General features: G+C 46.9%; 1 protein-coding gene across 1 annotated transcript in view; it reads right to left on the bottom strand.

The window, feature by feature from the left end:
* Window positions 1–24,903, bottom strand: part of arid1b (AT rich interactive domain 1B (SWI1-like)) — a 417,017-nt gene that overhangs the window by 279,493 nt on the left and 112,621 nt on the right. Inside the window, exon 3 of the mRNA XM_034159361.1 lies at window positions 9,254–9,424. Within this exon, the coding sequence (XP_034015252.1) occupies window positions 9,254–9,424 (171 nt within the window). The remainder of the gene's footprint in view (window positions 1–9,253; window positions 9,425–24,903) is intronic.

Below are 24,903 nucleotides of genomic sequence, written 5' to 3'. Positions count from 1 at the left end.
ATGTGATGGGTGAAGGTTACTTAAGATATGTGACATGACGTGTTTCTGCAATAGAGAATTGAATGTTCCAACCACAGTGTGATTGTGATACATCAGTCCTTTTGTCAGAAGAAGTGTGATTAATCGTTAGATGTCTTAAACACATCTTAACCGAGCCCAAGATTAAAAAAGGTTCTGAACATCCTGAATGTATTATGCAATCAGCAGTTCTGCGGCAACAGCTCACGCGCTATCACTCTTCCCCTCAGGAGCTGTACCGCCCATGTATGTAGGGAAGTCCTAAATAAAAAGAGCGGGAGCGCAGGCCAGACTTTAGTGTAGCTTTGGTGTACAGCCTGACTGCACTCCTCGCGAGCTTAAATTGAATTCTATTTCTCACTTGTTTTATTGCCTGGTTGTCTCTTCCTCAAAGCAAAAGGTACAGTATTCTGAACCCGACAGCTGTTCAGTACGTCGGGCAGATGAACTGCTCTGACACTTTGAAGGTGAGGCAACGCCCATAAGAGAAACCTCCAAGTTTCTGCCAATGAGTGATTGGACCTGGTGCCCCCCTGATGGTTTATGTGATAGACTGTTGACATGTTGTCCGACCGGACAAGAACGTGTCTTCCTCTCAGGGCCGGGTGGAAATGCTTGAGAGCCAGTCGCACAGCTCGAAGCTCCAGCACGTTTATGTGTTGGAGTCTCTCCTGAGGACTCCAGACACCCCTCACCATCCTGTGATTCCACACGGTCCCCCATCCTTTGAGTGATGCATCTGTAACAACCACCTCTCGGCGAGAAGGGACGGAGCCTAGAGGGACACCCTTGCAGATGAAGTCCACCTTCCCCCAGGGTCTGAGGTGCAGAAGGCACGGGTTAGAGAGTTGTACAAGCCTGTGCTGATGCAACTTTGAGTTGAGGCCTAGGTTGTTGATCCAAATCTGTAGTGGACATAAGAACAGAAGTCCCAAAGGTACCACTAGCGACAATGCATCTGAACTGAATTCTGTAACCTTCGAACAAGGTTGAAATGACCCATGGGTCTTGAACTTGAGCCTCCCAGTGGCTGAGTTGATTTCGTGAAAAACGGCTGGGGGCCAAACATTGGCAGTCAGACCCGACCACCTCTGCCTCGCATCCCTGAGGACCTCTGGGTGCAATTACTGGAAGCTCTGTGAAACCGTTCAGTTCTCGGGGGTATGCCCGTAGGCTCCCGAAAGGCAGGCCGCTGGGAGAGCTGGCCCTCAACTGCGAAAGCACGTGCAGCTCTGGGAGTCGGCGGAAGCCTGGATGTAGAGTGAAAAGCTGTAGCACGTCTGACTGGCTGAGGTCTGGAAGACCGGTGGAGGTCAACAAACTGTTGCCGAGATTTACTAGCCTCAACAGCATGCTCCAAAGTTTGTTGGGCCGCAGGTCCAAATACTTGGCCTGGAAGAACCGGCAGTGAACGGAGTGTGCCTCTGCAGGATTTGGACAGGGGGGACTGCGCAAGCCACACCTGACGTCTAGTGATGGTAAGGGTTGACATCAGTCTGTCAAGCTCTCTGGACATATAAGCAAAGGTTTGGAGTGAGGCATCACTAAGACTTTGCGTAGCATCATCAACCTCTGCCTCCCTCAAAGACTTTGAGAGGGCAAGGGCTAAATGGAACAGTGAGTTGCCTAGGCAACCGATGCGAGCAGCTATGTCATCGCTTTTGGTGAGGAGGTCATCAGTGACCCTACACTGAGGTCATGGGCAGTGGGCATCCGGCCGAGCAGCATCAGCTGGAGCCACAACCAGGTTTGCAATAATGCTGTCAACGGTGGGCATACGGTTCAGACCATACTGCACCGAATCACACATAGAGCTAAGGGCTCTGCAGTCCTGCGATAGATGGGTCAATGATTTGGCGTCCACCCAACATCGGTGGAGCTCCTCGATATATGGTTGTGAAACTGGAACGTTGAACTCAGGCTTCTGAGTGACTTTGAAAAAGGCACTTGAAGCGGTGGTTTCCGCAGGGGGAAAAGGCACTTGAAGCGGTGGTTTCCGCAGGGAGATTGTTGACCCCAAGCCTGGATAAAGCCAACTGAACAGCTTGCTTGACAAAGGATAGTCCAGGTCCGGTTTGCAGCAGGGACTCTGCCTCAGAGGTGTGAGAGCCCACTAATGAATGGCTTGGAGAAAGACCCCTCTCATCCTCATCCTCCACACAGTTTATATCACTTGTCATGTACAAGGAATCAGTCGCAGCAATAGACACGACATCTTCCTCCTGCTGAGTAACTACATTGGTCTGATCAGCCTCATTAGGGACAACAGGAACTGTCACTGCATCCCTAGGCTGTAGATTCAGAAGCAAGGACTTAATCTGAGCAAACTCAGAAGTCAATGTTTCGACGTTTTCACCCAAAGCATGGTCATGAGTAACCTTCTTAGCAGAAGGGGCTCCTGCATGTGGGCGTTTACGGCGCTTTGGTTCCTTCCTGGGGCTGGAGGCCAAAGTCGCACTAGATATTCCACTTTCCAATGCCGCAAGTCTAGCAGATCTCTCTGCACACAGCCGTCGACTTGACACGAGGCACGGCGCGTGAAGCACTCCAGCCGCAGACTCGGCACGAGGCACAAAGCGTGAAACACTCACAGTGTAAAAGCTAATACAAGGCCCGGAGCGTGAAACACTTACAGCCACAGTAATAACACGATGCACACAGCCAAAAAACTCACAGTCCAAGTGCTAACTCACTTAGAGCAACAACGACAACACTAGCTGCTTGCAGAGCTGTTAAACTTAGCAAAATGGCGGCAGTGCAGACGAAGTACTTCAAGGAGTGGAAAACACTCACGGCAAGCCCAACACAGTACACTATACTGGTTCTGATACACACACTACCATGTAGTTAACGGGGTTAGTGACACAACTAAACAAATAGCCAGTTTTCGTCGAAACAACACAGCTAATGTGCACAGAGGAAAATACCCAGCAAGGCAGCAACAAAGGTGCGCACCCGGCGTTTAGGAAGGTGTACTCACGACAGGCGTCAGTCAAAGAATACAAAAAACAGTGAAGCCGTGTCTCGCAGCCTCTGGAGGATGTGTGCAGTGCACATAGGGCCAACCGAAGGTGGGTTGCGAGGCTACAAGCAAGAGCAGCAATCGCAGCTAAATGCGTTCTCAACATTTAAGAACGCGAGAATGAAGAAAAGAAGCGAGCGCTGGGTGCGTCTGGTATATAAAGAAACCAGTGACGTCACCCAGGTCACATCCAATGGCGTGACTTTGTTGGTATATATTCTCGACCTCTGTGCTGCGCACATGTAGTTATCCAGGTGCTAAAGCACCGCCCTCTGGCGGTCAGGAGGAATGAAATAGAACATTTATTTTGTAAAATGGTCTTTGTGTTGTAAACAGGTGTTTTGTTAATTTGTTTTGTAAAATTATTTTTCATTGATGTAGTAAAATGTGATTTGCTTCTTTCTTTTGTAATTTGTTAGTGTTGTAGAAGGATTTTTTTTTAAATGTGATTTGATTCATTGTTTTATAAATGGGTGTTATTTTTGTAGAATTGTGTTTTGTCAATTTGATCTGCACATTTTCTATCTTTTATAATGTGTGTTTTGCTTTGATTTTGTGTGAAATTCTCACTGACTTTGTGATTTCTTCATTGTTTTCTGTGACTTTTTTAATTTGTTTTCTGAAACATTGCATTTTGCACCTTAAAGTTTAAGTGGCTCAGATCCAGATTTAACAACCAGGAAAGAATGATAAGAAACAAATAACTGCATGTAACTCTTCAAAGGTTTATAATACCAAAGCCTTATGATACCAAAACAAATGAATATAAAAAAACCCCTTTCTTAAACTTTGAAAAGTACATAACTGTATATATATTCTTCATGTTATGAGCTGTGACTCAAAGTAAAGTGATATATATACAGATAAGCAGAATAAACTATTCCAACTACAGCTGGCTATAAAAATGTAAAGATATCTGCTATTTTCAAACGACCACAAACACCACCCACATTTATTTTTTTCTAAACTCACAGCTTTCCTGATGCAATATTATGTTTCCTCCCATTTTCTCGTAGCAGCCTTGATGTCTTAGAAATGTCTTTTTAGCCCCTGCGACTCACTGCAATCAGATGAGGTCACAGCAGTGCAATAGACTCGAACAAAGTCAGCATTTTCACTTCGATTTGTTACTAAACCAGCTAATAGCAGTTCGTTGAAGAGCCAATTTTGTGTCAAAGGCAGCTGGAATGGCTCCATCAACTGGAGGATGTCCTCTGGCCGGGGTTAATGGGAGTGGATAGGAGGAAAAGGAACCAAATAAAGAACTGTTCAGCCTGGATTTCTACAAGTAATGCCGGGTCAAAAAAAAAAAACAAGGATCAAAAACCACAACACTGTCTTAATCTGGGGCGTGCATGTGTGTGTGTGTATGTGTCTGTGTGTGTGCGCGCGCGTGCATTCAGTGTGTCTCACACTGTGTCTCATTTCAGCACAGAATCACAAGCAAAGGTCAGTGTTTGACCGTTTAACATCTCAGAATTTCTGCAGCACACTGGGCTGATTAGTGCACACATGAACACAAAACCAGCACAACGAGGTGTCAGAGATCAGAAAAACCAAAGTAGGGGAACAAAAAAAAATTTATTTTATTTGTAATTGTGTTCATCTTTCGTCGATATAAGTCCAAACTGCCAACATGTTTACTTTTGGGAATTAAAAAATATAGACGAGGACCTGGTTTTGGTTTTTGTATCATTTGCTGGCATTGAAGTCGTTTACTTTCATTCAATCGATGGACAATTAACAGCATCTTAAAACTTTCTGGAATATGCAAAAGGTCGTGTTTGCACAGTCAATAATGTGTATTTTCAGCAATGTCTTGGACACCAGCTGCAGAAAAATAGTCTGTGTATGAACCTGGATTTTGAACTGGCGGCTGCAGATCGTCCTGGTCGTCACTGCAGATGGCATTAAAGCTCACAAGGTGAAATTCAAATTAATTAAATAAATAAATACAACACGTCACCCAACATCCCATACAGGTCTGAGTAGTGGAACGTTGCACAAATCTTTCCACGGATGCACCAACAGAAAGTTTTCTGCTGGTTTTAAACCATGCTGGAGGATCAGCACACGATCAGTGCAGTAAAATACTAATATTTACCACACTGGCAGTCAGCAGTTATTTTTAATTTTCTGTGTGTTTTACTATGTGTTCAAGACTGTGATTATCAAAAATAAAACAAAAAATTCTTTCAATATTTTTATTTTTTATTTCAAAAATCTAGAATATTTTTTTTTAACTTTGTGAAATAAGTGACAAAAAAGAACTGGTTTATGATATTCCAGTGTTTTGAGATGCACCTGTATATCTTTGTCATCTCCCTCCACGCCTCCATTTCTGTCTGCTTTGCTTTTTGTCTGACTGCACCCTCTTGCTCTCATCTTCATCTCTTTGTTCCCCACACCTGTGCCTTGTTTGCTGTGATTGCCACCTCTGTTATTTAAACCTTGTGTGTTGGATCTTCTTGCTAGTTTGTTGTTTCTGTAAACCTCGTCCAAGCCTTTTGTCATAGTCCTGATTGCCTTACTGATTTTGAGTTTGCTTTGTGTTTTTGGATCACGGTTTTGTCTCAGCTTTTGAACTCTGTGTTACTGTGTTTTTGACCTCAGCCAGTTTTTGACCACGCCTCAGCCTTACCCCTGCCTGATACCTCTGCCACACTGACTGCTACTCTACCGAACAACTGCCTGCTCACAAGATAAAGCCTTTTTTATTCAAGCCTGTGCTCCTATGTACGAGTCTGCCTTTGTGTCCCGACCCTCTGAGCCATGTCACCTTACCGCATGACAGCAGAGACTCGATAACGGGTCACCGAGATGTGACTGATGCTAAATACAAACTTGAACTGACCTGAATGTTTGTGAAGTTTATTGTTTCTTTGTTCTGTGGGAAGTAGCTACTTATTATATAATTATATAATTGTTATATAAAAAACAATATTCAACAGAATGCACAGCAAGAGTTACAGATGCACCAACACTGGACCATGAGTAGATGTTAAAGAAGGCTTTAGCCAATCAGAGGACTGAGTGTGGAACTGAACTACATGTAGTGTGTCCATGTTGGTCAGTGGTGTCAGTGCTGGTCAATTAATTTGCATGTTTCAATCTTGTCAGTGTTGGGCCAGTCGTGTCAATGTTGGATCAGTCGTGTCAGTGTTGGATCAGTCGTGTCAGTGCTGGGTCAGTGCTAGGTCAGTCGTGTCAGTGTTATATGATGAAAGCACTACATTTGTGAGTTTGTTGTGTTTGTTCGGTCTTCAGTGTGGAAATCAGTCAGTGTTTTGTTTTTCCAGCCTGAGAGACAAAAGCCACACTTGCTGAAAAACTCAGTGTGAAAATTACTACACCATGACGGTCGATTTCCTTTTTTGACAACCTGCTTTTGAGTTCACAGTGGCATCAGTGTTTAAAGTCGTCTACAGCAAAGTTTAACTTCATCTCAGCAAATCGCAGTATAAGTACGAGGTCTGTGAGAAAAGAATCCGACCTTTTTATTTTATGCAAAAAATATATGGATTTGATTCATATGTTTTTACGTCAGCCAAGCTTGAACGTTCGTGCGCATGCGTGAGTTTTTCCACGCCTGTCGGTTGCGTCATTCACCTGTGGGCAGGCTTTGAGTGAGCACTGGTCCACCACGCTCGTTGTTTCATTGCGAGGAAATGGCGGAATGATTTGGGCTTTTTTTCCATCAGAATTTTTTCAGAAACTGTTAGAGATAGGCAGCTGGAAACCATTCGAAAAATTTATCTGGGTTTCGGTGAAAATCTTACTGGCTTCACAGAGAATAAGGAGTGTTACTACAGCTTTAAGGACTGCCCACAATAGTGCACGAAGCGCCGCGCTCCGAGCCGCCATCGAGAGGCAGAAACCACCACATCATTTCTAAACGGATCGCTGTGTGGAGCCGGGACCGTCGTGTGCAATTTCTCTGGTTATCACAAGAGCTGGACATCAGCCATTTTCCGGCAGATTTCACTTTTAACAAGAGATTTTGTCATGGAAAGCCGCGCGGAGGCTTCGCGCGTCACGACGGAGCCGCTGATGGAGCGAGACAAAGGAACACCTCCGTTTCGGAGTTAAAGGACAAGTTGGGACATGCCTATCAAGAGGGTGCAGGTTTTCTTTCGAACTCCTGACTCCACCAGGTGATTTCACTGGGAAACTCAGTGGCTCCAAAGAAAACCTATTCCCTCTTGGAACTTTTTGGAATGTCTTTGGACACTACTGGTCTTGAGGTTAAAATGGTGTACTTGAGACCAGAAGATACTCGGTTCAAATCCCTGTCACACTGGAAATCACTAAGGGCAAGGTCTTTTTTCCCCAAGTTGCCCCCAGTGAGCACCTTGCATGGGAGCATACTGATACTGGAGTGATATTGTGTCCTTGTGGGTCAACAGTGTCGGCACTGGTCAAACTTCCTGGTGCCCGTCAGTCGTGTCCACGTGAGTCAATCCTGTTGGCGCAGGTCAAACATCTTGGCACAGGTCAATGATGTGAATTGTGTAACAAATATTTTGGTAAATTATTTTGTAGCCGTACTTGTATACAGTTCTTCTGTTATATTTTCTCTGTTGTGATATTCCCCGGCTCATGATGAAGGCTCAGTTAAAGTTTAACGATGGGACATCAAAAACAAAGCATCAGAAATGGATCTTTGTCGTTTATTATCATGAATTAAAATGTCCTGTTAAAGACCTCTCTGCAGTACTTGTCTCGTCTATCTTGCCGTGTATTTTCCTCTCCCGTCTGATCTGCCTGTTCCGTCCTGTTCTGTAAGAATATCTCCTGACCCATCTTGTTCTTTACTATCCTGCTCTTTTCCGCTGTGAGTCAGACCCGGCTGTTCTCCAGAATCACTCCACAAAGGCGGAGAGACGCCGCCGGCTGCAGAGCAGATGGGAAACACATGGGCAACCTTCACTCAACTCCAAAACAACTGCACAATCCAGCTTCCCAGTGGAAAACCTCCACTCATCACACTCAAACTTGGCAGGACTCAGCTTGATCCATATCGGCAAAGCGGGTTTTTCGCTGTACTGAGGATTGGGTTCGAGCTGTTATGTTTACAGGACATATTTGTGTTTGCAATCTGTGAATTCCTGCAGAGAATAATACTTTTTATAAATGATGTGGAGGAATAATGCTGAAAGGTTGGACTACCAACACGCCACGCAAACCGCCCAACCTCAAAACCACTGAGATAAACCAAACCGGGGGAGACACGAGGCAACACGTTTCCTGCTGAGATTTCAAATTTTATTCTTGATGTTATGTCTAATATGTGAAATCTGTGGAAATGATATTCATATTTATTTATTGAATTATGCTAATCGTTTCCATTTTTGCTCACAGCATGTAAAAGGGGCTTTATGAAAGACTACAGCTCCAGGATGTACCGATTTTTACCTCATCATTAACTGCACAGTGTGTGGGACGGAGGGTTACTGACAGCACACACACACACACACACACACACACACACACACACACACACACACACACACACACACACACACACACACACACACACACACACAAAGTTTAGGTCTTGAACTGCTTCCCTTTGGTCTCTATGGAACCAGAGGTCCACTTTGTAAGTCAAATCGTCTGGAAGCATGTGTTGCATCTACCACCCCTAGAAGTGCCCCATGTCCTGGGTGGCAACCACTCAGGCAGACAACCAGCCCAAAACCACCTCTAGAAAGTCCCCATCTATCTGCTGTATCGAGGTGAAATGTGGCCGTGTCCTTGACCTTCTCCAGCCACTGTGATCCTCACAAGTATGGCACCTGCATGTTGGATCATGCCCAGAGAAACACAGCACATGGACAACACACTGCAGCTTACCAAGCAGACCCAGTTCCAAAGGCATCCAAACCTGGTCTTAGGTCACTCGTCAGATAGACAGGAAGCACCAGGACCCTAAATATTTGGACCTTAAATCACGTGCATATATATCAGCATTACCAGTGATCATATGACTCCAAAGGTTCTTCTCGGGCATCTCTTGATCTCACAAGCTGAGGAACCAGAGACACAAACTCCAACCCAGAACTATGGTGTCACCAAAGAAATAACAGTTGAACACCATCTTGGCCAGTGTTCTGTTGAGGTCGAACCAGGACATTTCGCACGTTTACAAACACTCATCTTCCCGGTGGCATAGCTTCCATGTGATTGTAAGCAGTGCACGTGAGTCTGTACCTGTTGGGTGGGAGGTCGGAGTTGCAGGTAGGAGCTCTGGTTTGGGCCTGGAGGGGTCTGCTGTGGGGGGCTGAAGTATGGAGGGGTTCCCTGTTGCTGCTGCCCGACCTGCTGCTGCTGCTGTTGTTGACTATAGCCCCCGATTCCTTGCTGTCCATATGGTGCCACCTGCTGGAACAAACAATAAAAACGGTTAAAAAGACAGAACTTTAAAACTGAAAAAGGTGGTTAAAGCATTTTGTTCACATTGTGGAGGTTTAGTGAGCCCTCTGCTCCTGTGCGTGCTGTTCACCGCCTGCCAGCACTTTCACCGCTGGGCTCTCATTAGGCATGAAAAAATATCTGGCTTCATTTCAAGGGGGAACATTGTGCTAGAAGTGTTTTTCACACTTGCTTTTAATGCACATTACAAGTCCTGTTGTTCATAACGGAAGGCACTCAGCTCATGCTAACATTAGCCCATTAGCATTGCATTATGTTGCACCTTGTAGCATTGAGTTATGTGATACTAGCAAGTTTTCATGCTAGCTTTAGCCCATTAGCATTGCATTATGTGGCACCTTGTAGCATTGTGTTATGTGTCGCTAGCAAGATTTCAAGACCTATGAATGATTAAATGCATGGTGAATGACGGTGTTAAGGTGCTCTCCTCGCTCTGGTCCACCACCAGAATGCATTTTTTAAGCACATTACACATCCTGTTCCTAAAAATGGGGACGCTATGCTCATGCTAATATTATTTGTACTGTCAGCGTGTTGACATTGCACTTGACACCAAACTAGTATCAAGCCAATTATACAACATAAAACGTTAAAACTGTAACTTTAGTAAAAGAAGGACAATGACAGCATTTAACAATTAGCAACTGCAACTGGCTTAAACATATAAAATTTAGGACTTTAGAACACATTTCTAAGGGTTTTTTTTGCCTACACACACACACGTGTGTGTGTGTGTGTGTGTGTATAAATTGTTTTTAATTGGACAATTTCAGGTAGAGTGGATTTATCTGTGAAGACTGTGCTAGTTATTACATAATGTAGACATTAATATGGTAGCTAACATGAATACACTTAACTGATTACTAAACAGTTAATTCATTGTTATTGTTTATTTGTTATGTGGGCCGCTGAAGAGGAGGTACTGCTGGCCCACCACCACCAGAGGGCGCCCTGCTTGGAGTGCGGGCTCCAAGCACGAGAGGGCGCCAGACCCAGAAGAAGTGACAGCTGTCATTCATCCTCTGCACCAGCTGTCACTCGTTCATCATCATCATCACCACCATAAAAGCCGGACTGCAACTCCACCTCCTCGCAGAGAAATCGCAACTACTGAAGAGGTAATTTCTCTGCTGACTGACACTTTGTGTGTAATAACCTGAACTTCTGTTGCAGCCGTTTTCCTGGAGTGTTGCCTTGTCTGGGGAATTGGCGTTTGGTGTGACAGCGACAGCTTCGCCTCACACCCCAACCCAGATAAGTGGTTAACCAGGAGCTGCACGAGTGTGTGATTGGAGGTGGAGGTGCTCCCTCCTAACTGTGTATGGACTGTGGATTACTGAGTGTGCGGACTCACACTCATTCATCTTATCTCTGCTTTCTGCCAGCAGTACCAGGGTCGACAGCCGAAGAAAGAGGCCACCTGGGGACTCGGGACTTGGCGGCTCCGGTGTTCTTCAGACCGTTGGTGGTGGAAGCCGTGTGGGACGCGGCTTTTCTCTCGTCAGGGGTCTTCTATCTTCGAGCCTGCCCACACGTCACCTGGTGTCAATTGACTGTGCAGATTTCTGTGAATTTAGTTGTGTATTATCACAACATTAAATTGTTACTTTTTGGCTTATTCATTGTCTGTTCATTTGCGCCCCCTGTTGTGGGTCTGTGCTACGACACCTTCCCAACAGGATTTCTCGGCCATCGTCATGGATTCCAAGGGGCGTCAACCCGAGCTTGAACGGCCAATGGAAGAGCCAGGAGTGCAGGCGTCAGCGGGAGGCGTGTTGAGTGAGCTGCAGCAAATCTTAACCACCTTCACAGCTCGGCTGGATTTAGTGGCCGAGCAGAATGTTCTCCTTAACCGGAGGGTGGAGGCTCTCACCGCCAGGGTGGAAGCGCGCGATCAGGGCGCTGCTGCAGCCACTCCTCTGGCTGGTCCTGGGCCTGTAACAGACGTTCCACTGGTCGTTCAACGACCCCCCCCCACCGTCCCCTGAAGCATACATAAGCCCTCCGGAACCGTACGGAGGCTGTGTTGAGAAGTGCGCAGATTTCCTCATGCAGTGTTCGCTCGTCTTTTCACAGCGTCCTGTCATGTACGAGTCAGACGCCAGCTGGGTGGCTTATGTTATTAGTCTGCTTCGAGGAGAGGCACGCGCCTGGGCTACGGCGCTTTGGGAGCAGAATTCACGGCTCCTAACGTCTTATGCTGAGTTTATACGGGAGTTCAAACAAGTTTTTGACCATCCCAACAGAGGCGAGACCGCTTCGAGCGTGCTGCTGTCAATGAGACAGGGGCGCCGCAGCGCAGCCGAGTATGCAGTCGACTTCCGCATCGCGGCAGCGAGGTCCGGCTGGAATAACGTTGCGCTCCGCACCGCCTTCGTAAATGGACTGTCTCTGGTCCTGAAGGAGCACCTGCTGGCTAAGGAGGAACCGCAGGATTTTGACGGGCTTGTCGATTTGGTTATACGCTTAGACAACCGTTTGAATGAGCATCGTCGGGAGCAGGCCGGGGGGGCTTGACCGGGCACGAGCCGTCCCTCCCCCTTCCGATTCCGAAAGGGTGACGTCGTCCCCACGCTTCACTGCCAGAGAGCTCCGTGTGGTTACAGCTCCCCCTGCTGAGGAGGCTATGGACACGAGCAGGGCCAAAATAAAAACAAACGTCAGACAAAGGAGGCTGGCCCGCGGGGAATGTTTTGTCTGCGGCTCTTGTGAGCATATGCAGAAGGACTGCCCCAAAACGGTCAAACTACAACGCCCGTCCTTAGAAACTGGGCTAAGGGTGGGTCATAACACGCACGCGGGGAAACCCCGCAAATCTGCACGAATCCCAGTAATGATCCTTTGTGGGGATTTAACCCTTCACGCCCCAGCACTGGTAGACACGGGGTCGGAAGGGAATCTGCTGGATAGCGGATGGGCAAAGGAAGTAGGGCTCCCCCTAGTGGCTCTGCCGGCACCATTGCAGGTGCGAGCACTAGATGGCACCCTGCTTCCATTAATTACACATCAGACACAGCCAGTGACCTTGGTTGTGTCTGGAAATCACAGGGAGGAGATCGTGTTCCATGTAACACCTTCTACCTCCCGAATGATTTTGGGATTTCCATGGATGGTGAAGCAAAATCCCCGGATAGATTGGCCGTCTGGGGTTGTGACGCAGTGGAGCGAAACCTGCCACCGGGAGTGTTTAGGATCCTCGGTTCCTCCCGGCACGACGGCTAATGAGGAGGTTAAAGTCCCCCCCAATCTATCGGCGGTGCCAAAGGAGTACCACGATCTTGCTGACGTTTTCAGCAAAGATCTGGTGCTCACTCTTCCCCCGCACCAACCGTACGATTGTGCCATCGATTTGGTCCCGGGCGCTGAGTACCCGTCCAGTAGGTTGTACAACCTCTCACGTCCGGAACGCGAATCAATGGAGACCTACATCCGGGACTCTTTAGCTGCCGGGCTGATCCAGAACTCCACCTCCCCGATGGGTGCTGGTTTCTTTTTTGTGGGCAAAAAGGACGGCGGACTCCGTCCATGCATTGATTACAGAGGGCTGAACGAGATCACGGTTCGCAACCGATACCCATTACCTCTGTTGGATTCAGTGTTCACGCCCCTGCATGGAGCCCAAATTTTCACTAAATTGGATCTTAGAAACGCGTACCACCTGGTTCGGATCCGGAACGGAGACGAATGGAAGATGGCATTTAACACCCCATTAGGTCACTTTGAGTACCTGGTCATGCCGTTCGGCCTCACTAACGCCCCCGCGACGTTCCAAGCTTTGGTAAATGATGTCTTGCGGGACTTCCTGCATCGGTTCGTCTTCGTATATCTGGATGATATACTCATCTTTTCCCCGGACCCGGAGACCCATGTCCAGCATGTACGTCAGGTCCTACAGCGGTTGTTGGAGAACCGGCTGTTTGTGAAGGGCGAGAAGTGCGAGTTCCACCGCACTTCTTTGTCCTTCCTGGGGTTCATCATCTCCTCCAACTCCGTCGCCCCTGATCCGGCCAAGGTTGTGGCGGTGAGAGATTGGCCCCAACCAACAAGCCGCAGGAAATTGCAGCAGTTCCTCGGCTTTGCAAATTTCTACAGGAGGTTCATTAAAGGTTACAGTCAGGTAGTTAGCCCCCTGACTGCCCTGACCTCCACCAAGGTCCCCTTCGCCTGGTCGGATCGGTGCGAAGCCGCGTTCCAGGAGTTGAAACGCCGGTTCTCGACTGCACCAGTTCTGGTGCAGCCTAATCCTGATCGCCAGTACATAGTGGAAGTGGACGCCTCTGACTCAGGGATAGGAGCCGTGCTGTCCCAGAGCGTGGAGGCTGATAAGGTTCTCCATCCTTGTGCCTATTTTTCCCGCAGGTTGACCCCAGCTGAACGGAACTATGACGTCGGCAATCGGGAGCTCCTCGCGGTGAAGGAGGCTCTTGAAGAGTGGAGACACCTGCTGGAGGGGGCATCGTTGCCTTTCACGGTTTTCACGGACCATCGGAACCTGGAGTACATCCGGACCGCCAAGCGGCTGAACCCCAGGCAAGCCCGCTGGTCTCGGTTCTTCGGGCGCTTTGACTTCCGTATCACGTACCGCCCCGGGACCAAGAACCAAAAATCAGATGCATTGTCCCGGGTGCACGAAGAAGAAGCCAAAGCGGGGCTGTCGAACCCCACCGAGACCATCATCCCCGAGTCCACTGTCGTGGCCTCCCTCACCTGGGACGTGGAGAAGACCGTCCGGGAGGCCCTGGCAAGGAGCCCGGACCCGGGGACCGGCCCCAAGAACAGACTGTACGTCCCACCAGAGGCAAGAGCTGCCGTATTGGACTTCTGTCATGGGTCCATAGGACCGGGGCAGTGGTCCAGCAGCGCTTCTGGTGGGCGTCCCTGGAAACCGACGTCTGGGACTACGTCCAGAACTGTACCATCTGCGCCAGGGGCAAGGCAGACCATCGGAGGACTTCGGGACTCCTCCAACCCCTGCCGGTGCCTCATCGCCCCTGGTCTCACATCGGCCTGGACTTCATCATGGGCCTCCCGCCGTCCCAGGGCAACACCGTAATTCTCACGATAGTGGACCGGTTCTCCAAGGCGGCCCACTTCGTGGCCCTCCCGAAGCTCCTGACGGCCCAGGAGACAGCAGACCTCCTGGTCCACCACGTCATGCGGCTGCATGGGATACCATCGGACATTGTTTCAGATCGTGGTCCCCAGTTCTCTTCGCAGGTGTGGAAGAGTTTCTGTAAGGAGCTGGGGGCCACCGTGAGTCTCTCGTCCGGGTACCACCCCCAGACAAACGGCCAGGCAGAGCGGGCTAACCAGGAGCTGGAGCAGGCCCTTCGCTGCGTCACCTCCGCGCACCCGGCGGCCTGGAGTCACCATCTGGCCTGGATCGAGTATGCCCATAACAGCCAAGTTTCGTCTGCTACCGGCCTCTCCCCTTTTGAGGCATGTTTGGGGTACCAGCCCCCATTGTTCCCGCTGGTGGAGGGAGAGGTCGGTGTGCCCTCGGTCCAGGCCCACCTCAGGAGGTGCCGCCGGGTATGGCGGACCGCCCGCTCTGCCCTGTTAAAGGCCCGGACGAGGGCCAAGGCCCATGCGGACCGCCGGCGTTCCCCGGCCCCCACATACCAGCCCGGGCAGGAGGTGTGGCTCTCGACCAAGGACATCCCTCTGTGTGTCGACTCCCCGAAACTGAAAGACAGGTTCATTGGTCCATTCCGTGTTCTCAAGATCATCAACCCGGCCGCAGTGAAGCTCCAACTCCCGGCTTCACTGCGGATTCACCCTGTTTTTCATGTTTCCCGTCTAAAGCCACACCACACCTCGCCCCTCTGTGCTCCGGGACCTACGCCGCCTCCTGCCCGGCTCATTGACGGGGAGCCTGCCTGGACAGTCCGCAGGCTCCTGGACATCCGTCGTAAGGGCCGGGGGTTCCAATATCTGGTGGACTGGGAGGGGTATGGACCTGAAGAACGCTCCTGGGTGAAGAGGAGCTTCATCCTGGACCCGGCCCTCCTGGCCGATTTCTACACAAGACATCCGGACAAGCCTGGTCGGACGCCAGGAGGCGCCCGTTGAGGGGGGGGTCCTGTTATGTGGGCCGCTGAAGAGGAGGTACTGCTGGCCCACCACCACCAGAGGGCGCCCTGCTTGGAGTGCGGGCTCCAAGCACGAGAGGGCGCCAGACCCAGAAGAAGTGACAGCTGTCATTCATCCTCTGCACCAGCTGTCACTCGTTCATCATCATCATCACCACCATAAAAGCCGGACTGCAACTCCACCTCCTCGCCGAGAAATCGCAACTACTGAAGAGGTAATTTCTCTGCTGACTGACACTTTGTGTGTAATAACCTGAACTTCTGTTGCAGCCGTTTTCCTGGAGTGTTGCCTTGTCTGGGGAATTGGCGTTTGGTGTGACAGAAACGGCTTCGCCTCACACCCCAACCCAGATAAGTGGTTAACCAGGAGCTGCACGAGTGTGTGATTGGAGGTGGAGGTGCTCCCTCCTAACTGTGTATGGACTGTGGATTACTGAGTGTGCGGACTCACACTCATTCATCTTATCTCTGCTTTCTGCCAGCAGTACCAGGGTCGACAGCCGAAGAAAGAGGCCACCTGGGAACTCGGGACTTGGCGGCTCCGGTGTTCTTCAGACCGTTGGTGGTGGAAGCCGTGTGGGACGCGGCTTCTCTCTCGTCAGGGGTCTTCTATCTTCGAGCCTGCCCACACGTCACCTCGTGTCAATTGACTGTGCAGATTTCTGTGAATTTAGTTGTGTATTATCACAACATTAAATTGTTACTTTTTGGCTTATTCATTGTCCGTTCATTTGCGCCCCCTGTTGTGGGTCCGTGCTATGACACCTTCCCAACATTATTATTGCATTCATTAATGTACCCTTACTGTAAAGTGTTATCAGAACTTTATATAATTAAAAAATGCCATTTTAAAATCATGAATAAAGCAAAACACACCTATGTTAAACAAATTTTTTTTTTAAAAGAGCCAAAATTCAATCATAAACTTATCAGGTAAAACATAAAAAGTAAAAGCTTAAAATGAGAATTCAATGAGAACACATTCATCTGTTCAATAGTTTATTTTCCAATTATAATGTTACAGTTTCATCTTAAAAGCAAATTTGAAAGCCAAAGTTATTACATTTACAGCAACTTCAACCACAAAGACGTTTCAACTGGAAAATGTTTGGAATGTTAACTTCATTCATCAGACCCTCCAGGAAGTTGCAATGCAACATATCTCCCTGTCTGTATCTCTCTATGTAGAGCTATGTCTATGTGTCTGTATGTAGAGATACATTCATCTCTCTCTTTCTTTGTGTGTGCGCGTGTATGACTTCTGGTACAAGTCTTCCTCAACTGATTTCAATCCATTTTCCAATTCTCTTGATTGACCTGTTGATTTGGCTGCGACTCAGAGTCCGGGAGGAGCGGCGTCCCCCAACAGTCAGAACCAGCTCTCGTCACAAAAAAACACCTCTGCGGATCACTTCCTGTGTGTCAGCTGACAGGTGGGCTGCAGTGCGTTCGCCCACCGCATCCCGGAGCTCTGATGTGGGACACCCAGATGTGCTGGTGCAGTTAAGAATTAACTCGCAAAGGGAAGCGGTGTCAAGCGTACCAGCTACATTACACGGTGGTTCTGAGAGAGAATGTGAAAAGCTGGCAGCCGTACAAATGTAGACTTAATCTCTCCTTGTCGTTTGTTATGACTACAGACAGTGCCAGGTGCTCCTCGCTCCTCTCAGGATTTCCTACGGAGGCTTTCTGACTCACACAGACAAGCACACACGTCCATTACAACATTTACATCCACCGGCACGGCGCTACTTTTCATGTCATATTAAGTCCCCATCATGTGATGTTGCTTTTTTTTTTTACTCTGGCATTTGCAGCAACGGCACCATGTCGTTAAATGTGGCACACAGCCTGTAATTTGGGGCAAAGCTCAGCAGTCCTCGTCCAGCTCCCAGAATGCACCAGGTGTAAAAGGTAAAACCTCCCTTTAAATCTTCTCTGTCAGGCTCTGCAGAATCTCAAAGGAAGGATTTATATCTGGACTGATGGACTCCCATGTGCCGGAACAACAACACCTTGTCAGATGAAAGGCGCGGCGTGCCGGAGCGTTATTGTGGCCGTTACGCCGAAATAGAGGTCGGTGTGAAATACAGACAAACCAGACAAGACCGCTGCAGGAGATTAGATTTGAAAGTTGGTTTGAGTGGGTGGTGAGATCTTCTCTCCATGCTGACACAGACTTTTTGACTGGTTGAATGGAGAGGATTGGACAACATGGAATATTTTTCACTTCAATGGGAATGTGATTAGTTGGGACAGGTTTGCGCGTGAGCGTGTCATCAGGTTGATCAGGCAGACGGACGGCGTGCGATCGCTCGAGCTGGCAGAGAGGTTAATAGCGTGGCCCTGCTCATGCCAGCAGCTCCACTGGATTCATTATCATGAGCCAAGGCAATGCATGCACATGTACACACACACACACCCACAGTACTCACACACACACACACACACACACACACACACACACACACACACACACACACACACACACACACAGTACTCAGATATTTTCTCTCTCTCTCTCTCTCTCTCTCTCACCACCAAATACAAGTTGTGTTTTTTAGCAGCCTCACTGTGAAACTGTGATGATTTCAGTGCTGAAACGTGGATCACAATGTTTGCTGTTCATTCTTCACCTGAAGCGTGGTTCGTGTTTCAGACAGATGCACCAGGTTCTGAAACAGTTTGTCCAGAGTTCCTGTGTTTTTTTAAGTTGATCCAACATGACGGTGGCACCTAAATGCTACTGTGAGACCTTAATGCAGAGATATCCACTTAGTGGTTAGCACTGTTGCCTCACAGCAAGAAGGTCATGGGATCAATTCCCACCTGTGGTCTTCCAGTGTGGAGTTTGCATGTTCGCCTGTGTTTGTGTGGGTGCCCTCCAGGTGCTCCGGCTTCCTCCCACATCCAAAGACATGCAGGTTAGGTTGGGATCGCCATATTGTCCAGGTCTCCCTTTCAAAAGAGATCTCGATCTCAGTGGGACTAACCTGGTGAAATAAAGGTTCAATAAAATAACAAAGTTTACAGAAGAAGTAAATTATTGAACTGATATTTGTTTCAGACACAAATTACAAACCACAATCTGGAGGATTAAAAACACATCTGTGATGATCAGAGAAACAAGATGAAACTCCTCTCCTCTCTTCACCCAGTCATTATCAAGTATTTTACAAAACAATTTCTTGAAAAGGGGGAGGAACTATATCATCTGGAGGTTGAGGGATCCAGTCAGACCTTTGGTACATCCGGTTGCGTCAGCTTTTTTGTTGCAAAAAAACCCTGAGACACTCTTCAGTTGTCCAAAGCCGGATTTCCGCACACTTGTATGCTTTGTGTCACGTATCTGTTCATGTCTCTGTCATGCTTTTGGTCTGTCCTACACGTGTTTGTTGCAGAGTGTGTGGGGAATTTGTGAGAGAAAGAGAGAGAGAGAGAAATTAGGAGTGACAGCAAATGCACCAGAGACTGTGCGCAGAGAAAAACGACAGCAGAACTAAAAAAAATTAAAAGACAGATGATTTCTGGAGTAAAAGAAAGAGTGCATCTGGGATTATAGACATAAAAAGTTTTGTATAATATATGGCAGTTAGTCAAGTCAAGAAGCAGCTCTTCAACCACCAGTTCATCCTGCCTTGTGTTTTCCATAATTTTTGTTAACATCTACAATGGATAAGTGTGCTATGTTGTTAATATCTTTGATGACAGGACACAGCGATGTGATTACTGAGGTTCTGAATGGTCATTCAACGCCAACATTCGTCTAAAACACTGTGGACCAGCGGTCGGATTGCTGCACAACTGCAACTGTGTCACAACTGAAACGTCTGCAGCAGAGCGAAGCAAGGACTCGATCAGCGCCCCTCGGCTCGGTGTACGTATCAGAGAAGTAACAGACCGCAAACAGAATGCAAACATAGTGTGTGGAAATACAGTCAAAGCTGTGAGATTTTAAACACCGGAAGAGCAGAGACAGCAGAGTTTCGTGTAAACAGAGGCCCACTGGCCAGAAGGTAAGAGATTCTACTTTTTAATTGTCTAGTTAAATCTAGAAAACAGCAGCAGTGGCCTCGGTGGCCACCAGACTGAGGCTTTGGAAATGAAACAACCCGACAAACAAGCTCATTTCAAACTACATGTAACTTCAAAACCACACAAATGCTGAGAAACAGAAGAAAGAAATGTTTGCTTTGGCTACATTCATAAAAAAAAAAATCCTTTCTGCAGGGTTGTGTGGATTTATGAATGTGTTATTTGAATTTTAGAAGATTGCCGCTGATAAACAGAAAATAAGTTTATCTCTCTAATTTAGTCAATCTCTCCCTCTCACACATTCTTTTTCTTTCACAACAAAATTCACACAAAATCCTTTCTGCAGGGTTGTGTGGACGTGCGACAGCGTTATCTGAGATTTAGAAGGTAACGTTACTTCTATGATTTAACACATTTCTCTGCAGAACCAGTTCATCTGATAGACAACCACACCTGCTCCGAATCCATCATCAATCCAGCGTGCACTCAACAACCACGAGGCAGCAGACATGTCTGTGGAATATTATATGAACAAAACAAAGTTGGATTTTTAGATTGATCTGGTGCAGAAAAACATCTAATCACCTATTATTAATCAATTTATGCTCATGGTAAACACTTTGGTGAATTAGCATGGATTATTTTTGAGTAATGTTAAACTATCATCCATCTACCATGTTCTCTCTCACTGAAGGTTCTCCCAGCATGCCTCAGCTTTAGTAAACCCAAAGAAAATACCAAATGACAAATAAAATCAACTTTTTTTTTAAATGCATTAATAATAACTCAGAGATTCAAGGTTGTGGTTTATTTTCACGGAAAATGGTGTCACACATTCCTGGCTTCAAAACATAAATTCCTCCTGTCTTGCTCTCTCTTTCTCTCTCACACATCATTGGCTGTGGATCAAAGGCGCGCAGATAAAACAAGCGATGCTAACCGGCGCTGAGTGATGACAGGCTGCAGTAAGACAGCGGGTCTCGGCTGGAGCGCCACTGTTCTGGGATTGAGGAGGATTAGGTCACCATGGAGATCGAGTCCAGACAACTGTGGGTGGGTTCCTGTCTCCAACATGTACAACGACAGATACGGGCAGACAGGGACAGACAGAGGAACAGACACACACATCAAAGCGCACAAACACAAAAGTGGTTCTTTCGGGTTTTACAATAAAACTAGATGATCATACAGAATGAACGTGAAAATATGATGGATAAACAGTATCCTCTTTACTATTTAAACATGTCCATTTTAAGGAATTCGACTGCCAACATGTAGACCTGGGTTCAATCCCCAGGTCTGTATCCTCGGACATAATCTGTGATGGACTGGAGTCTGGTTCGGGGCAGTCATAGACTCTCATCTGCTTCATGCTACAGAATCCGGGGATAAACCTCGTTGGTCTCCTGTGGTTTCTTCTTGTCGAGAGATGAGGCCCCAAACAGCTTTTCCCATCCCCTTCATAGCACACTTCCCTCTGACGGAAGCCAGCTGCAGAGTTCCCACAGAGAGTGGGAACAAGAACTTTACTTTTTTTTGGCGCAGGAGCTATGTTAGATATTTTTATGGTTGGTTTTGTGCTAATTGCACCACTAATGTCACAGCTGGACACACTGAGAAGCTTGACTATCTGGGACAGGCTGGAGTGAAGCTGCTGCTTGTTCCAATTGAAAGGAGCCAGATGAGGTGCTTCGGGCATTTGGTGAGGATGATCCCTGGTCGTTATGGTAGGGAGGTCTTCCAGGCACAGCCAACTGGGAGGAGGCGCCGCTGGAAGAACCACAACATGCTCAAGGGATGATATTTCCCAGCTGGTTTGGGAATACCTCTTGATCCCCTGGGAAGAGTTACAGGACTTGGTCAAGGATAGGGAAGTGTGGGATGAGTTGGTCTGCTGCCACCACAACCAGAACCCGGAGCAAATGAATGATGGAATGTCTAAGAAGGATTGTGTGGGATAGAGGAGTACTAACAGTCGCCGGATGCAGGGTAACAGCATATCCAGGAGGTACCAACACTCCCCTCCACTTCCCAAAGACCCGCCCACATTTCACCTGTCTGTAAATAAGTGACTACTTGTAAAAGGTGGGAATAACCTGAGGGGGGTGTTGCCATCCAGGACCTGAGGTGTCTCCGTGGTGTGGTGTACACTGCAGAGCTGCTCTGACTGTGGGCTCTGCATCAATCACAGCATCCCGTGAACTGACTGTACCGCTGCCGTCGCCGCAAACAAATCTGTTTCTCTGGGATGTTAGAAGAACATGGTTGATTTCAGAGTCTGACAGTTACGCACGCAGACAGTCAGGCAATCAGGTAAGAAAGCACAGAGACAAACGAATAAAGTGACAGAAATACAGGCAGTCAGAGACAGCAGACAGACTGAAGGTCTAACAAGTATCAACCTGCTACCACGGCGGCATCACGAGGAAGAATCACTCAAATGTGTTTGATGGTGGGACAAAGCCGCTGAAACCTGTTTCTCTTTGACTCACAATATGCTCCTTGACACACCAATAAAAATAACGGCTGCATGTAGAAAATAAGAGCATTTTCTACTTCTCGCTTCCTCTCAGGTGTGTGCAAGCAGATGAAATAACGCTGTGATTTATCCGGCAGCATGGCAGCAGGAACGCCGCCTCAAATAAATGTCTGTAATGAAGTGACAACAGATGTGAAGTGCTGTGGGGAGAAATGACGCAGAATCAGCGTCCTGCGAAGCAAATAATTCACCGTAAAGTGCGGAAAACAGTGTGATGAAAACAAAAGCCTCAGCAGCAGATTAAGACACAAAAACACAAACGCTGAGAAGAAGGTAATCTATCAAATCAAGAGGCAGACAAATGTCTTCCTGCTCGGCAAATGGATTAAATAAAAAGACATGCTAGCTCTCTTCCAGGCCACTGGAGTGTGCGCGCTTTAAACGACCTGTTTAAAAAGCACACAACATGACACGGTTTGTAATTCGATTGGGCCAATGAGCATTAGACAGGATTTCTGTCAAAGCGGCGACACGGCTGAGCACCAGCCGGAACCACCGGTTAACGGATTTGATTGACAGTTGTGCTCAGCCAACTGGAGCGTGCAGCAGTGCCGCCACCACCGGATGTCCAAATGCATGCATGTATCCATGGGTGCACCGATCCCATTCTGGATGCAATCCTGGTGTTTGACCTCTAGGACTGCCAGCAAAAATTGAAGTGAATGACACCAAATCATTAAATGAATAAATAAAAGTTGATTAATTAATAATTATAATAATAATAATAATAATTATTATTATTATTATTATTATAATAAAACCAAGAAGAAGAAATTGTACATTCCTTTGGCTTGATCCAAAATAAATTCAAACTTGTGCACCCGATTCTTGTTTTTAGAGTCATTAATGATATCTGCAGTCCAGTCATTTCACCCTGACAAAAGAACAGTCCAAAGACATCATTAAAAGCCCAGAATTGCCATGACATTCATTCCCATGATGGGTGTATGTAAACTTCCGACCACAACTGTATGCTTTGCTGACGACAGCAGGTGTCTTTTTCTGGGCTTTCTTATGCTGCATTTTCTGCTATTCTGAGTGGTGCTGCCCCCAGTGGGGACCAAAAGGTAAGCGGAGGCAACACAAACATAGATGACGGGCCCTGGTTTTTCAGAAAATATGTATTTGAAGGTAAAGCTATGTCATTTTTGGCTCACTGCAATATATCATGAAAAATGTATGTTAATGAATTATGTCGTATCTCCCGGAATCATATTGTAAGAAGAATCTAAACACATATCACATTATAAGAGTGGCATGTTCTGAACTACTTGCAAAATAGAAATCTTTAGCTAGTTTCTTTTCTCAAAAATATATAAATAAATACATCAGCTTGACAATCTGTCGAAGAGTCTAGCATTTCTTGTTTTTTAATAATAATAAAAAAATGCTAATAAATAATTCTATTTTCTCATGTCCTCTCATCGTTGGGGGGGGGAAAAAAAATCATATCCAGCCCAAAACACATCAGTCATACTGAATGCTGTAGACACGAAATCATCATAATCTTTAATCACTTTCTTAATCACTTCTTCTTCCACCCATAACTTTTCTACAAAAAGGAACAAATTTTCACACATTATTTTAAACGGTTTTTATTTCCTCCCTTCATTCCCTAAACCTACTCCCAAAATTTTATTCAACCTTTGTGAAAATTACTTCATTAATAATTGCCTAAAACTGATAAATTACCAACCAACAAGCTGAGGCTGTTTATTGGAGGAATTTAAAGAGCAAAAAAGGACAGAGGACACTCAAAAAGAGAGATGATTAAAGATGTTTAGATACTAGAGAGCGAGATGGGGGGAGATAGGGAGGGAGCTACAGACTGATAATTCAAAGGTTTAAAAACGATAAAGACACAGACAGATGAAGACGGTGATACAGACACACACACACACACACACACACACACACACAGAGAGAGTAAAAACAGGAGGGATGAAGCAAAGCCTTGGAGGAGGGATGACGGGAAACTGGGATGAAGATGAATGCAGAGAGCAAGGAGCCGGATCCTTTTTTCTTTATGATCCTTTTTAGATCATAAAGTGCTTTTATATTCGCAGCATTTGAGCAGAATATAGCTGAGGGAAGAGGCGGACAGAAACAGGGACAGGCAGATCCTGCTGCTCAAATTTACACCAGCAGGAATCCTGCATCCAACCAATGGGATGGATGGAAAATCAGCAGATTGGGTGTGACTGTATGGCCCCAAAACGTGAATATGCCTTTTACCTCACTAACGGCCTGGCGTTTGATGAGTGCATTAGTTTGAATTATTGCGTGACTTGTTTGCACTGTGCTTAGTCCAACCGGCAATATGTGATTATCTTGTGCACCGAGTGGGCGGGTGAGTGGGTGAGTTAGTCCACAACTTGTGTAAGCAATAACTCAAAAACAATAAATGCTATCATCTTGCAAGTCACCAACCAAAAAGAGCACATAATGAGGATGAAGGGATTACATAGTGGTTAACGCTGATGCACCATATTGAGTGAAAAAGGAAATTTGTTTCCCATCTGCCACCTTGTTCACTGAGAATTAACTGGTTCAATGTTCACTATTGCCAAAAGTATGAATCAATCAATCAGTCAGTACATTATAGAATTACAAAATTCTATGTTGCCAGTGTGAGCATAAATGCATGTATCCTCAATGTTTCAGAAGAAGCAGCGAAGAAATTACACACACACACACACACACACACACACACACACACACACACACACACACACACACACACACACACACACACACACACA

This window comes from Thalassophryne amazonica, chromosome 19 (genome assembly GCF_902500255.1).
Source record: "Thalassophryne amazonica chromosome 19, fThaAma1.1, whole genome shotgun sequence".
Taxonomy (NCBI): domain Eukaryota; kingdom Metazoa; phylum Chordata; class Actinopteri; order Batrachoidiformes; family Batrachoididae; genus Thalassophryne; species Thalassophryne amazonica.
The sequence above is the reverse complement of the archived record's forward strand: the minus strand, read 5'-3'. Positions and strand labels throughout refer to the sequence as shown.